General features: G+C 41.0%; 1 protein-coding gene across 3 annotated transcripts in view; it reads right to left on the reverse strand.

Moving 5' to 3' along the window:
* WASHC5 (WASH complex subunit 5) overlaps positions 1 to 15,061 on the reverse strand; it is a 55,025-nt gene that overhangs the window by 25,969 nt on the left and 13,995 nt on the right. For all 3 annotated transcript variants that reach the window (XM_025265480.3, XM_006077311.4, XM_044928821.2), the window contains exons 8-13: positions 14,293 to 14,406; positions 11,965 to 12,136; positions 6,932 to 7,059; positions 5,312 to 5,441; positions 1,530 to 1,642; positions 46 to 212 (exon numbers count right to left, since the gene is read on the reverse strand). In XM_025265480.3, coding sequence (XP_025121265.1) covers positions 46 to 212; positions 1,530 to 1,642; positions 5,312 to 5,441; positions 6,932 to 7,059; positions 11,965 to 12,136; positions 14,293 to 14,406 — 824 coding nt within the window. The remainder of the gene's footprint in view (positions 1 to 45; positions 213 to 1,529; positions 1,643 to 5,311; positions 5,442 to 6,931; positions 7,060 to 11,964; positions 12,137 to 14,292; positions 14,407 to 15,061) is intronic.

Genomic DNA, 15,061 nt, shown 5'->3' on the forward strand with positions numbered 1-15,061 from the left:
TCACAGTGGCTTCCATCAAGGACTAATGTAGGTTGTCCACATTACCTGTCAATTAACTGCCAAGCAAAAGAAAGGTCCCCAATGATCTGCATTGTGATCAGGACCTCCTCTTTGATGTTTATGGTTCGGATCATTTGGTGGAGAAACTTGCGAGTATCAGCAAGAAACTGACACACTTGCAGATTTGATTCGAGCTGGTGAAATTCTTGAACCTGGGGTACATAAACACACTGGGTTTTAAAATTCTGAACGGCCTGCATGGTGTTCATTTTTCTTTGAAAACACTTCAAATAAAGCACACTACTTAACTTTCTTGGCAAAATTTTAATTTCAAAATATAATTTCAGAAATGTACAAGCCAAGTCAGAAAACAATGCATATATTTCTAGAATTAGAAAATGTTCCACTATTTCTTATTCCATACATATATAACATAATAAGCAAATACTCCCATTTTCCACTTCAATATCAATAAACATATATTGGAAAATTCTAATTCCACAGATTTGCTGGCTTGCTAAAAAACAAAATAAGTCATGCCACAACCAAGGAGTGGGCACTTGTACATTTTTAAGTTCTTTTGATGAACTCTTTAACAAATAATGATTCCACAGTGTTCTGACATTTTAAAGTAAATAATTCAATGGGCATGGGCTTCATGCCAAAAGAAATAATGCAAAAGAGAAAAAGCACCCCAGATTTATGATGTTGTTTATAGTTGTACTATCGACTAGAAAATCCAAAAACAACCAAAATAGAAACAGCACAAGTGAGCGATTGTTCCGGAATGGTTATGGAAACTGGCATGCTAACAATGGAGCATTATACTGTGCTGCCATAATAGTGGCCATCCTAAAACCCTTGCAAAAATAAGAAAGAGCTTATAAGAAAAGGATTAATGCATACATATCAATTGGACAGGGTTCCAGGTGAGGATGGATGATTTTTGTTTTTAGATAATAGAGTGTATGCTTATTGTTTTGATGCTTTTGGTTATTTTCCTGGTTAAACATACAAGTTTTAAGAGTATGGAGGTAAGATCCTCTTTTGAGAATCATTTTTCAGTAGATAAAAAAAAACTTTTCTTTTCCAGAAAAGAAAACACATTATTTTTAAGCATATGATCATTATACAACTATTTTTATTTTTGTGTATCTTTTTCTAGGTTTTCCCCCAAGGCACACATTTTTTACAAACCTAAAAATGGTGCATAGAATGGAAATTTGCTTTTGCTTTTACCTCCTTATCATAGTTTTCCCAATGTCTCTATATTGGCTTCATGATTAGTTTTTTAAGATTACATGCATGTTTCTGCAAGTTGAAATATCATAAATTTCATTACCATTCTCTTTATTATTATCATTTAGTTATTTTCCCAATTTTAGGGCACTGTATACAACAGTGAACATATTCACTTACACTGCTTTTACTTCTGATGAAACAGTCTCTTAAATATGTTTCCAGGACTGCTGTGTAGGTCAAAAGTATGGGTCATGATCCAAGAACTGTCATTTAAAGACTTTCCTTACCTCTTCCAAAGCCTGTATTAGCTGCACAGTTTTTCTGCCCGCAGCGGTAGAATCATCATAATTTAGTGATAATATTTGTTTTGAAATCTCTCTGAACCAAGCTTGAAGATTTTCTATTAATATAGAAACAAGAAAAGACTACTGAAATCCCAGAACAACTGTATCAGTGGCTATGACTTTAATCATCTTTTACAAGTCCAGTTCTTACAAAGCTTTTACTATGTATCTATCAATTGTTCTCAGGAATTCTCCAAATTGTAACAACAAAAACGCCTGAGGCATGTGACCTAGTAAAAGTGATGAAACTTGGTACACAAAGTTTATAACACCTGGCAGAAAGGGTACATGTAAACTGATGCGTGCAAAGATGGCAGTGGGGGAGGGGAGGAGTCAGGGAGGAACTGCAGATTTTCACTGAGCTGGGAGGATGGGTGAGGGTCTGCAGGGGCAGAGCGGGGAGAGGGATTAACAGTCCCTAGATGAAGAGACGGATACAGCAGAAACTTTGGGGCAAAAGGGCAATGGCACATTTTGGAGGGCAAAGTGGGACCAACGTGTAAGAGAGTGACGTGTGAGTGGTGAGCTGTGGGGAGTCTGCATGGATTAGGGGGTGCCATTTGTACTCACAAACCAGTTGGCATTTCTTAAGGCAGAGATGGTGAGTACTGTTAACATGGTCTGAGACCCTCAGCGTATCAGGGAAGGGTTTAAGCTTCATTTCATCTTACCTTTACAAAAATCTATGGAGTGGAATTAAAAGCCGTTTCTCAGATAAGAATGCTGATACCTGGAGATACTAAGAGCCTCTGTGGCTTAGAGTCATTTAATGGAGGAGCCAGGGTATGCAAACTGTTCAGAGTCAAAGCCTTTGCTCTTCTCACCTCACCAAGTTAAAAAAGCTAAAGGTTTTTTTGTGTGTCATCAATGGGATAATTTCACTTTAATAAAAGCACTTAAAAGCTATAATCTAAGTTATTTTAAGAACTGACATCTGGGTTCCCTGGTTGCTCAGTGGTTAAGGATCCACCTGCCAATCCTGGAGACGTGGGTTTGACCCATGATCCGGGAAGATCCCACATACTGAGCAACTAAGCCCATGCGCCACAGCTACTGGAGAGTAGCCTCCACTTGCCAAACTAGAAAGCCTGTGCAGCAACAAAGACCCAGCATAGTCAAAAATAAGTAAATAAAAGTATTAAAAAAAAAAAAAAGAATTGACATAGGGTGGGAGGGAGGTCACAGAGGGAGGGGATATAGGGACACATATAGCCGATTCACTTTGTTGTATAGCATAAACTAACACAACATTGTAAAGAAATTACAGTCTAATAAAAAAAAACTGACATGAAGAAAACTAGTTGCAATTTTAAACTTTTTTTTTTGTAGGACCAAAGGACAGCTATGCTATAGAAGAAAGTACAAAGAATTTGGAGTCTGAGGTGATGATTGAGATCTAGGCTTTATACCTTTGTTACTTTTGGCTGGTGATTACTTTTTAAAGCTTTGGTCTCTGTATATATAAAACAAGGATAAAGATGCTTATCTCACAGGGTTGTAAGGATCAAACAAGAAATATTTGTGAAAGTACTTTCTAAGCTGAAATATGCTATACAGCCAGAAAAAATACAGTATATTGTTTTGAATGATCTTTGGAACAATGCTTATATTTATAAGAACCTGCAGCCATGAAATTAAAAGACGCTTACTCCTTGGAAGGAAAGTTATGACCAACCTAGATAGCATATTCAAAAGCAGAGACATTACTTTGCCAACAAAGGTCCATCTAGTCAAGGCTATGGTTTTTCCAGTGGTCATGTATGGATGTGAGAGTTGGACTGTGAAGAAAGCTGAGTGCTGAAGAATTGATGCTTTTGAATTGTGGTGTTGGAGAAGACTGTTGAGAGTCCCTTGGACTGCAAGGAGATCCAGCCAGTCCATCCTAAAGATCAGTCCTAGGTGTTCTTTGGAAGGACTGATGCTAAAGCTGAAACTCCAATACTTTGGCTACCTCATGCGAAGAGCTGACTCATTGGAAAAGACTGATGCTGGGAGGGATTGGGGGCAGGAAGAGAAGGGAATGACAGAGGATGAAATGGCTGGATGGCATCACTGACTCGATGGACGTGAGTCTCAGTGAACTCCGGGAGTTGGTGATGGACAGGGAGGCCTGGCATGCTGCGATTCATGGGGTTGCAAAGAGTCGGACACGACTGAACTGAACTGAATTTAAAAGAGACTAGAACAGAGATAAATGTGCCTGATTTTAGACGACTTATCTGGTTAGATTGGTACCGGAGGTTCTTTGTTTTAAGATCTGTGAAACCTGTTGCCAATTTATATCATATCATCAAAAACTGGTCAACTTTTTTCAATAGGAGGGAATAACTTTCATGATCTTCTCAGAAGGCTACTTCTCCCAAGAAAATTAATAACCACTAACACAGATGAGATCTAAGTCTTGTGTTCCAATCCTGATTGGTTCTTCACTGACACACCTGCCATCTAGTGGCACAAGAGAGGACCTGTAGACTGCTTTGAAACAACCTGTGCGTGTGTGAATTCAGTTGCTGAATCTTCGTGACCCCATGGACTGTAGCCTGCTAGGCTCCTCTGTCCATAAAGTTTTTCAGGGAAGAATACTGGAGTCAGTTGCCATTTCCTGCTCCTTGGGATCTTCCTGACCCAGGGATCGAAGCCAGGTCTCCTGCACTGCAGGCAGATTCTTTACTATCTGAGTCACCAGGGAAGCTTCAGTAGGAATAATAACATAATTTGGAAATATATTTTGGATCGACCATTCAGCATCAAATAAATCAACAAGAGCCAAATACAGTAATCACAAGTTTATACTGACTATGAATAGCAGAGTTACATTTTTTTAATAAAAATCTATACTATTAACCAATTCTACTGTATAATTAACTTTATCAGAAATAAATTTGACAGTTAAAACAAATATCAAGCCTCAGAAAAAATAGTTTAATTTGTCACCTTAAAACTCAGAATGGTTCTTTCAGGGGCAATTTGAAAGGATCCTATCTATACAAAAGTTTGAAGTGATACCACAATATTTCTATAGGTATAATTTCCTAAAAAAGTAAGATGAAAATTGTCAAAGTTAAACCTAAGCTGTGGCTATGTTGGGCTTCTCAGGTGGCGCAATGGTAAAGAACCCACCTGCCAATGCAGGAGACAGGTTCAATCCCTGAGTCAGGAAGATCCCCTGGAGTAGGAAATGGCAACCCATTCCAGTATTCTTTCCTGGAAAATCCCATGGACCGAGGAGCCTGGCAGGCTACAGTCCCTGGGGCTGCAAAGACAGTCTGCAGGTCCCCTCTTGTGCCACTAGATGGCAGGTGCGTCAGTGAAGAAGAAGCAAACAGGACTGGTACACAAGACTCCTAGGTATCATCTGTTTAGTGGTTATTAATATTCTTGGGAGAAGTATCCTTCTGAGAGGATGATGAAAGTTATTACCTCCCCCAATGCACATAAAATGACACACTAAAGGCACTAGCTTTTATACTGTGGTGGTAGGTGGAGGATTATGACTCTAAGCCCCAATTTAGCCCCCAACTTCTTATTTCGAAACCTGAAGTTGAGAGAGAATATGAGATTTCCCAAGGGAGCCCAAGGCTAGGGCAGCCAAAACTAAACTTCTGATCTTCATCAGCAACATGCCAGCACACAGTAACAACACAATAATGACTTTTTACTCTGCTGGTTTCTAATAAACTGTGTACACATTTCAAATACACTGATGTTTCCTCTCCAGCAATTACCATTTTTCTCCACTCTGGTTAGGGGTTTGACTCCTGAAAAGACATCAGCAAGCTCCGTCATCCGCTCTGAGCCCTCCTTCTTGTAATGCTCCCATTTGGCCTGCTTTTCTGAAAGCATTTGCTTGAACATCTGTTGAAGAGACAGATGAGATTTACTGATTTTAAGAGAAAATCCAGCTTAGGCAGTTTACTAAGAAAGCCTGAGTCAAACCCAGTTTATTAAAAAATAGGTACCTAAAATCAACATCATTCTGATGCCATCTCTTAAGCATCACTACTTTATACAAACTGGGGGGTAAAAAAGCTAGACCATCTCTCAGATGGTGGCTCTCAGACTAATTAAGGCAAAGTGAGTGTTGGTTCTGAATGAGCTTCAAGGTCTGCGGCTAGTTCCAGAGGCCACCTGATCCAAACCCCCAAAGTTTCTGTAGAACCTGGACACCCCCAGGTGTCTGCCATTCTTATCATGCCCATGTGCTGTGCTTAGTCACTCAGTCATGTCTAACTGTTTGCAACCCCATGGACTGTAGCCCATCAGGCCCCTCTGATTCTCCAGGTAAGAATACTTGAGTGCATTGCCATGCCCTCCTCCAGGGGATCTTCATAACCCAGGGATCGAACCCAGGTCTCCTGTATTGCAGGCAGATTCTCTACCATCTGAGCCACCAAGGAAGCCCAATTATGCCATGGAGCCTTTTTAAGGAGTAAAACCAGCACAGAATTTCCTTTTGTGAACTCAAATCCCTTAAAGTCCTTAGGTCAAGTTTGTTTAAACGCAAACTACCACCTTATTTAGGCCTTTCCACGACTTCACTTTCCCTTTTCACTTTCATGCACTGGAGAAGGAAATGGCAACCCACTCCAGTTTTCTTGCTTGGAGAATCCCAGGGATGGCAGAGCCTGGTGGGCTGCCGTCTATGGGGTCGCACAGAGTCGGACACGACTGAAGCGACTTAGCAGCAGCAGCAGCAATAGGTTTTCATGGCTTTTAAGATGAAGATGACTGTCCTGCAACGCCCAGCACAGGCTGGCTCCTGCCTACCTGTCAACCTCGCTTCCTAATACCTTTCTATTGTATTCTCTCCCCTCCAGCCAGCTGATCTTTCAGGCCTGAACTGGCCAGGCCTTCCCTACCTGAGAGGACTGAGACAGAGTCTGTCTTCCCTGTGCAATGCTCCCCATCTTTGTCTTAGCTAACTCTGGCAGGTCCCTTTCTCAGCATCTTTCAAAAGCTCCTGCTGCCCTTCTCAGGGAAGTCATGAAAGCTAGGACAGGCTCCTTTCTTTTAGGTGGAGAACTATGTTCCTCTCCTTTAGAGCACAGACCTCAGCTTTTATTTACATTTTCATTTGTGTAATTCTCTGTTTACTATCCACATTCCTCATTAGACCATAACCTCCAGAGCTGGGGCATTTTTTCACCATCACTGTATCCCTAAATAACAGTAGAGACTAAATGCCTATTAAATGTTTAATCCCATCTTTGAATATAAGAATTATCTCAGACAGCTAGAATCTTTAGCTTGAATCAAAGACACAGTTACAAAATCCTAATTTCTAAAAAAAAAAAAATTTAAGCATTAAGAAAAGATTTTGGTGGTTACTTATTTAGTATTTTTACCTCTTTGAGTATAAACTCAAATTGTGCAGTATCCAACAGCAATTGAAAGAGAATCTTGGGATTGTACCTCAAGTCTGTTAGAATCTGGTCCTTGATTTGACGAAGGCGTTTGTTGTTTGGGTCACAGGCTAGACATGGGGAGAAAAGAGTTTCCAATTTACTAAATGTGTAGCAAATATCTATAATAAGTAAGATGGATTCTGAAATACTTTCATTTCCCTTCTTTTAAGCATTTAAAAATAAGCAAAATGCGTATCAATGATGGATGGTAAAATAAATTATATTACATCTATGCTAGAGGAAGTACAATTGAACTGCTAAATATAACATTGAATCTGACATAGAATGTCATCGTGATATACTGCTGAATGAAAAAAAGCAAAGCGAGAATCAGTTCAGTTCAGTCGCTCAGTCGTGTCCGACTCTTTGCGACCCCATGAATCGCAGCACACCAGGCCTCCCTGTCCATCACCAACTCCCGGAGTTCACTCAGACTCAAGTCCATCGAGTCAGTGATGCCATCCAGCCAGCTCATCCTCCGTCGTCCCCTTCTCCTCCTGCCCTCAATCCCTCCCAGCATCAGAGTCTTTTCCAATGAGTCCACAAATGGGTATTGTTTTTGCTTTGGCTCCATCCCTTCATTCTTTCCGGAGTTATTTCTCCACTGATCTCCAGTAGCATATTGGGCACCTACTGACCTGGGGAGTTCCTCTTTCAGTATCCTATCATTTTGCCTTTTCATACTGTTCATGGGGTTCTCAAGGCAAGAATACTGAAGTGGTTTTCCATTCCCTTCTCCAGTGAACCACATTCTGTCAGATCTCTCCACCATGACCGGCCCGTCTTGGGTTGCCCCACAGGCATGACTTAGTTTCATTGAGTTAGACAAGGCTGAGGTCCTAGTGTGATTAGATTGACTAGTTTTCTGTGAGTATGGTTTCAGTGTGTCTGCCCTCTGATGCCCTCTTGCAACACCTAAGTGAGAATAGTGTTTCCAAATTTTGTAAGTATCCTGTGGTTGGCTAATTATCGACTGTCCATGGATCAGTGCCTTTGGCACTAATGATGGGTCGAGCCTTTTGGCACTATTTCCTAAGTAGGTGGCCTCCTTGAGTCCTGTCTGTTTGAAGTTTCTTTGTGTTGGGCACTGATCTCTGCCATTCAGCTATGGACAGGTGTGCAGAAAAGATTTAACACAGCAGGCCTGAGACCGCCATTTTCAAAAAGGCCTGTTTGCAAGGTTGGCTGGCATTTGGGAATTTGGATTTTGGAAGGGTTCCCACCATTTTGAGAACTGATAAGAATGGTCCACCATGCTTTAACTCTTTGTACAAACAATGTGCTTTATGATGTGCACCTGCTTTCCTTCTGGGAGTCTGGAATGTTGGTACCTGCCAGGTAGAGGCTGTCTTAATGAGCGCCCCCTGCCCCCAACGAAAACCATGGACACACAGTTTCTAATGGGCTCCCCTGGTTGACATTTTACACATGCTGTCACAACTCACTGCGAGGGGAACTAAATGGACCCTGTGTGACCCCACTTGGAGAGAACTCTTAAAAGCTGTGCCTCGTTTCCTCTAGACTTCACCCAGGCACCTCTGCCCTGTGCCGATTGTGCTATCTTTCTGCTGTTGCAAATCATAGCCATAAGTACATACATTGAGCCTAGCAAAGCATGGAACCTGGGATGTCCTTGGGGACCACCGACACACAAGGGGAGCAGGGTCACCACACAAAGCTGTGGCACCTCCAAACCAGAAGAACCAGGCCTGACACCATCCTCATGCTCTTTGTAAAGGCATGACTGATGCTCAGAGCTTTCTGGATTATCCACCACCTAGACCTGGAGAGTGTATGGCTACTAGGCTAAGGTCACAAAATTAGGCAGTGATTGACCCACGCATAAGTCACCAGATGTTTTGATTTCCTGGTCAGTGTATCAGTTGCCAAGATAAATCATTTCAAATAAAAAACATGTTAAAAAATATATAGAATAAAAAATAATGGTATTTGCTGAAACTGATTTATGGGGTCAATTATTTATGCAAGAAAAGAAAAAGAAAAAATAGGATAGGGCAAAATATTTACATGTAAAAGCTACTCAGACTGCAAATAAAGTCAAAATAAAGTCTTTAAGACAATAAACATTGTCAGAAAGTTCATAGCCATGAAGGTGCCAGGTCCCTCACGGTCGCTCTAGTATCACCGTGCTTGTTCAGGCTTTCTGAGCCCTCCTACCGGCATCTCAGGATGTCTGGCATGTACAGAATGACCACGCTTTACAAGCATGTATCACAGGTGTTTTTGCTGCTTCAGTTATGGTGAAGCTTGAGCAAGGTTATTTTATATATTGATTTCCAAGTTACTCCATCAGGAAGAGACTCATGACAACCTGGAGAAGGGCTCAGTTTTCATGGGAAACTGCAGAGTTCTGATTTACCAAGCATTCTCCAGAAGTCCCTAGGAAGAAATATATTGGAACTGATGACATTGATCACACAGAAACCATTTTTCAGCTTCAGGTTTGCCTAACTTAAAAAACAAAAACAGAACAGGAAAAAAAAAAAAAAAAAATCAACCCAACCTGTAAGGAGTTCCATTTGTTTTTATATTAATTCTAATTCAACACAAAATCTGATAATATCACTGCGCATTAACAATTAGCTCCAGTGGGTTAACAGGAGGGAATATGAGAAATACGCCTTCTTTTCTGCACACCATGACCAAAACAGCATAAAAGCTAAATAAGCAGTTACTTTTCCCACATATGACTCACAACCAGATAGGCAAATCATTTGTTTCTGGTAAATTCTGACCTTGTGCAACCAGATCAGATAATTGCCAGCTCAGAAATGGAAAACAGATGTGGCTGAAGATAAAAGCATAGAACTCTGGCAAGCTGAGCTGGTCCCTGGCAGGGGCACAAATCCAGGAGACCACTGGCTTCCAGAACACAGGCACGGCTATTAGGCACAGTCGTCCAGAAGACAAAGAGGAGGCTGAGTCACTAGAAACCCACAGTTGGCTTTATGATGGGATAAAGTGAGGGCTTGAGTTGTTTACATGTTTCTGAATGTAAGACTTATGGTAAAGAAGATTATAAGCTGAGTCAATGTAGTAAAATTCTCAAATTAGGACTGGATTTTAAGTAAAACATAAACTTGACTACTTAAAGATTAGTCCATGAGATGATTAAAAACTTTGGCCCTGATATTCATGCTGTGATTAAACAGTAAATGGAGAGAGGTCTAGGCCAAGAAGCAAAATGATAAAAAACAAAAATAAAACTGGAAAGCAGCATTCGTGTGAAGGATTTAAGAAGCTGGTCATTTCTAGTGTGAAGAGGCAAGGCTGAGGAGAAACTCCCCATGTTTTCAAAGAGCCGAAGGATGAGGAAGTCCACCTGCTATTCTCACTGCTGACCACTCACAGGAAGCAGGGACAGGTGGCAGCTAGAGGCAGTGTCAAGGGCATCTTGCCCAGAGGGGTTGGGAGACGGATCTACCGTGTTACCCAGGGAGGATGCAGGATTATCTGGTGTGGATAGTTTTTTTTTTTTTGAGAGACAATCTCACCTGAAAAAAACCGGGAGGTATTGAAACTAGGACTCGGGTAGATGCTCTACAAAAATCTGTTGTGTGAAAAATAAAAACGAGAGCCTTGGCTTTCTAGGACTGCTGAATGACATCACTCTTTGGTGAAGGAGTGTGCAACTCTGGATGAGGGAACTCATTAGTAATTAATATTGATCAAGCATTTATTAATACTAAGTGTAAGGAACTGTGTCGGCCCTGAATAAGCTCAGGTGTTGGTCCAACCCAAGTAGGACCAGTAAACCAGCGGTTTCAAAGTCGTGGGCTTATGGACTCTATGGAAGTGTTTTACATGATCCGTGAAACTCCCTTGACAGACAGAAGGGTATCAAACAGGACTAACCATGACCCAGAAAAAGTTAAAATCTCATCTGTCTTAATTAAGCACCCTGATCTAGCCAGTTCCTTAGCAAAGTGGGCCCACATTTTTCTTCCCTTCCTTCTGTCCTTTGGTCATTTCTCCAGTCTACAATGTTTTCTGCTTTTTACTGTGAAATCGTACCAAGGGCTGGTCAGCTCCTGCCTTCCGTGAAGAGCCTTCCTCCACTCTTTTACCCCAAGCAATGTTTCTCTCCTGTTCTGGACTCTGGACTCAAATGCCACCAACTGTCTGTTTTACACATCTGGCTCTTAGATGCTTGCCTGGCCCTTGTATCTGCTTCTTATTGCTGCTGTAACAAATTACCACAAATTTAGTGGCTTAACATGATACAAATTTATTCTCTTATAGTCCAGAGGTGAGAAATCTGACTGGCCTTCACTGGGCTAAAATCAAGGTATCAGGGGGACTGTGTGTTTTCTGGAGGCTCCAGGGGGGAAAACTGTTTCCTGGTCTTTTTCAGAATCTAGAAGCTGCCTGTACTCCTTGGCTTGTGGCCCTTTCCATCTTGAAAGCCAGCCTTCTGAGTCTCTTTCATGATGCCACCTGTCTAGTTCTGACTCTTCTGCTTCCCTCTTCCCAATTTAAGGATACTTGTAATTATGCTGGGCCCACTGGGATAATCTCTTTACTTGAAGGTCAGCTGATTATAGAAACATCAATTCCATCTGCAACTTGAATCTACTTTGCCCTGTAATATAACATGCCGGCAGGGTCCAGGGACTTGGCCATGGACATCTTTGGAAGGATGAGGTGGGAAGGCTTTATTCTACCTGTATCCACAGCTAAACTTTTTCACAGGTAGACATCAGTCTGACCAGTGACGAGCTCCTCAAGCTTGGGAGGTAGGTGTCCCCATACTCCTAAGCACCTAACAGGACTTGGCACAGGGGCTGTTCAGGTGGGACACTGCTTTGACCAAATTGACACAAAAATGACCATTTTACAAAAGCAACTTGATTCTCATTCAAGGGCTAAACCACTTGGCATCACGTGGCAGATCAGGGTTTTGCACGCCTATATACCAAGCGACACACATGGTCACGCCTTTTGTGTGTTACCAGAGTCCGCCGTATGAAGCATCAGCCATCGGATGGCGACATTGCCATCTCTCAGGCAGTTCAGAAGCCTGGGGATGTTGTCCAGAACCAGCTCCTCCCTCAAGTAACCTTCTTTCAGGAATTGCTGCACTTGCGCGTGCACCCTTTCACTGACAGTAGCGTATCTGCTTGCCTGTGAAAAGGAAAAGAAAACTTGAATAACATTTCAAAGAAAGAATCACCTTGAAAGTGAATCATATTCAAATGAATCCCTGGATAAATAATAATATTTCTATATGAGACAAATAACATACAGGCTCCAAAATCACTGCAGATGGTGACTGCGGCCATGAAATTAAAAGGCACTTGCTCCTTGGAAGAAAAGCTATGACCAACCTAGACAGTGTATTAAAAAGCAGAGACATCACTTTGCCAACAAAGGTCTGTCTAGTTAAAGCTATGGTTTTTCCAGTAGTCATATATGGATGTGAGAGTTGGACCATAAAGAAGGCTGAGCGCCAAAGAATTGATACTTCTGAACTGTGGTATTGGAGAAGACCCTTTAGAGTCCCGTGGACAGCAAGGAGCTCAAACCAATCAATCCTACAGGAAATCAATCCTGAATATTCATTGGAAGGACTGATGATGAAAATGAAGCTCCAATACCTTGGCCACCTGATGCGAAGAGCTGACTCATCAGAAAAGACCCTGATGCTGGGAAAGATTGAAGGCAAGAGAAGGACATGACAAAGGACGAGATGATTGGATGTTATCACTGACTCAATGGACGTGAGTCTGAGCAAGCTCTGGTGATAGTGAAGGACAGGGAAGCCTGGTGTGCTGCAGTCCATGGGGTCACAAAGAGTTGGACGCGACTGAGCGACTGAACAACAACAACAAAGGCAAGTGGTTTATTGAATATCTGGGGTTTCTTTCTTCCTTATTTTTTTAAAATTTGTTTTTATTTGGCTGCACTGGGTCTTATTTATGGCACGCTCTGGTGTGGGGCAAGCAGGATCTAGTTCCAAGACCAGACCTCCGATATTGGGAGCCACCAGGACCACCAGGAAAGTCCCTACTGGACATTTTTGAAAAAAGCCCTGGACTTAGAATTGAGAGGCAAACATCTAGAAATACTGGTGTGACTTTGGATTTAACCTCTGAGTATTGGCTTCTTCAAATGTAAATTGGAAAACTGGAGCATTTTTTTCTTGGCGTTGCTTCTCTTAACTTGGATGTAAAGAGACACAAAGGCATTAGCTAAATTACTTGTTCTACCTATTATTATTGACAAAGGAGCTAGAGCAGAGCAGAAACACTCAAAAGATGAATCTGCACACACAAGAGCTTAATAAAATACACCTCAGCGCATCAAAATTGACTGGCCTTATGTGGAAATCTGGTCACTCTGCTTTCCTAAAGCAAGAGTTGAATGGCAAACACCATCAACCTAGTCAGGTTACTTTAAAATAAGCACAAGATGCGTCATCAGAAGCCTCTTAAGAACTCGCAATGTCACGGGTGAGAAGATGTGATTTGGGAAAGGATTTTTAGTCATGAAAAATTAATGCTCTAAGGCCGGAAAGCATGGAAGTGCCACTTTCTCTAATATATTTCTGGGAAATATGCCAAAATTGAAATTATTTTGTGCATTATTTATGGAATTTGATTTGTTTGGATAAAATATGCTGAAGTTCCTTGAGTCAGTGTCATTCTACCCACACTTGGAAACTCAGAAACTTGGACAGCCAGGCTGCGGAAGACCATCACTGCTGAGAAGTATCAAGTATGTGCCCCAAGAAAAAGATTTTGATTCTTCTGTTTACTTAGGTATTTCCTTCTGCTTTGGTTCTCATCAGAGAGACAGAATGTAGCCATTTCAAATTTAAGGAGATAACTGTCTTTATTTTGGTCTTGGTGCTTACTTCACATACCAGAAATGATGAGTGTAAATTACAGTGAAAGGGTTGACTGTCTACATCCAGTTACCATGTTCAACACTCAATCCTACTGATGAAAACATTAAAATTCTAGCTTCTCGGGAAGGGCGCTCTGTCCACGAGGACAGTCTTTAAGAGTAAATGTAGTCACCTGGGGCCAAATGTCACAGTAGCTCACCTCAGGGTGTTGAATCTTCCTTAGAACCCAACTCCCATTTATACAGCTCATAAAGTTAAAAATCTATAATTATCTGTTACTTCAATGTTCAAAATTCCGCTTTCATTAATCATTGCACTAAAATGTCTATGCAGGCATCTTCCAAATCGCTTGGGAAATCTACTTAGCTCATTTCCCACCCCATTACATCAAGCATGTAGTTGAGAACCCTCCTGATTAATCAGAACCTACCTGTTCTCTGACATTTGAAAGGTCCAGGGTGTTGTTTAAAGCAGTTTTTGCAGCTTTGTAAGGTTCCCAAGCATCTGCTAGATTAACCGTGATCCCCATGTAAATACTAATTACCTGAAAGAGGAGACCTTTATTCAGTATTTGTTAAACACCTACTCACTCCAAGGCAAGGGGCTGGGAAAATACAAAGTTATAGGAGACATCACCCACTCTTTCAAGTTTAAATGCCATTCCAGTGAAAAACCAAGACTTTTCAAATATACAGGGAAGTGATTTTACTTATGAGTGCTTGGAAACAAGAGTGACTATTACATGCCGCTATTCATGGAAAAATAATGAAAACAAGGTTTTCTTTTCAAACTGCTGGTTTGTAAGATTCCTAGATGAAGAAAAATGAAAAGGGAGAGAAAAGCAGAGACTCTGACCAGAGTAGTGGTTTTCCCAATTATTTTCATCTCACCTTTATATGACAAATCAAACTAAACTTGTCTCAGAAATTTTTGTGAGAAGAGTGGCATTATGTTTCACATTTCTTTTAAAAATTATATACAACCCTTCTTTATCCCTATTAATATTTTTCTTTAAAATTCTTTACAGTATAGTATTAATCTTTTTGGCTTTTTATGGGCATATTTTTAAAAACTGCTTTATTTTCAGTGTGCCAGGGTGTCTTATCAGGAATGTATCTTGTAAATATCATGTAATTGGACTTTGAACTTCTTTAATGCTAAAAGTATTTCTCAGTATAGTATTACAGTCAGAACTTCTT

Source organism: Bubalus bubalis, chromosome 15, assembly GCF_019923935.1.
Source record: "Bubalus bubalis isolate 160015118507 breed Murrah chromosome 15, NDDB_SH_1, whole genome shotgun sequence".
Lineage (NCBI taxonomy): Eukaryota > Metazoa > Chordata > Mammalia > Artiodactyla > Bovidae > Bubalus > Bubalus bubalis.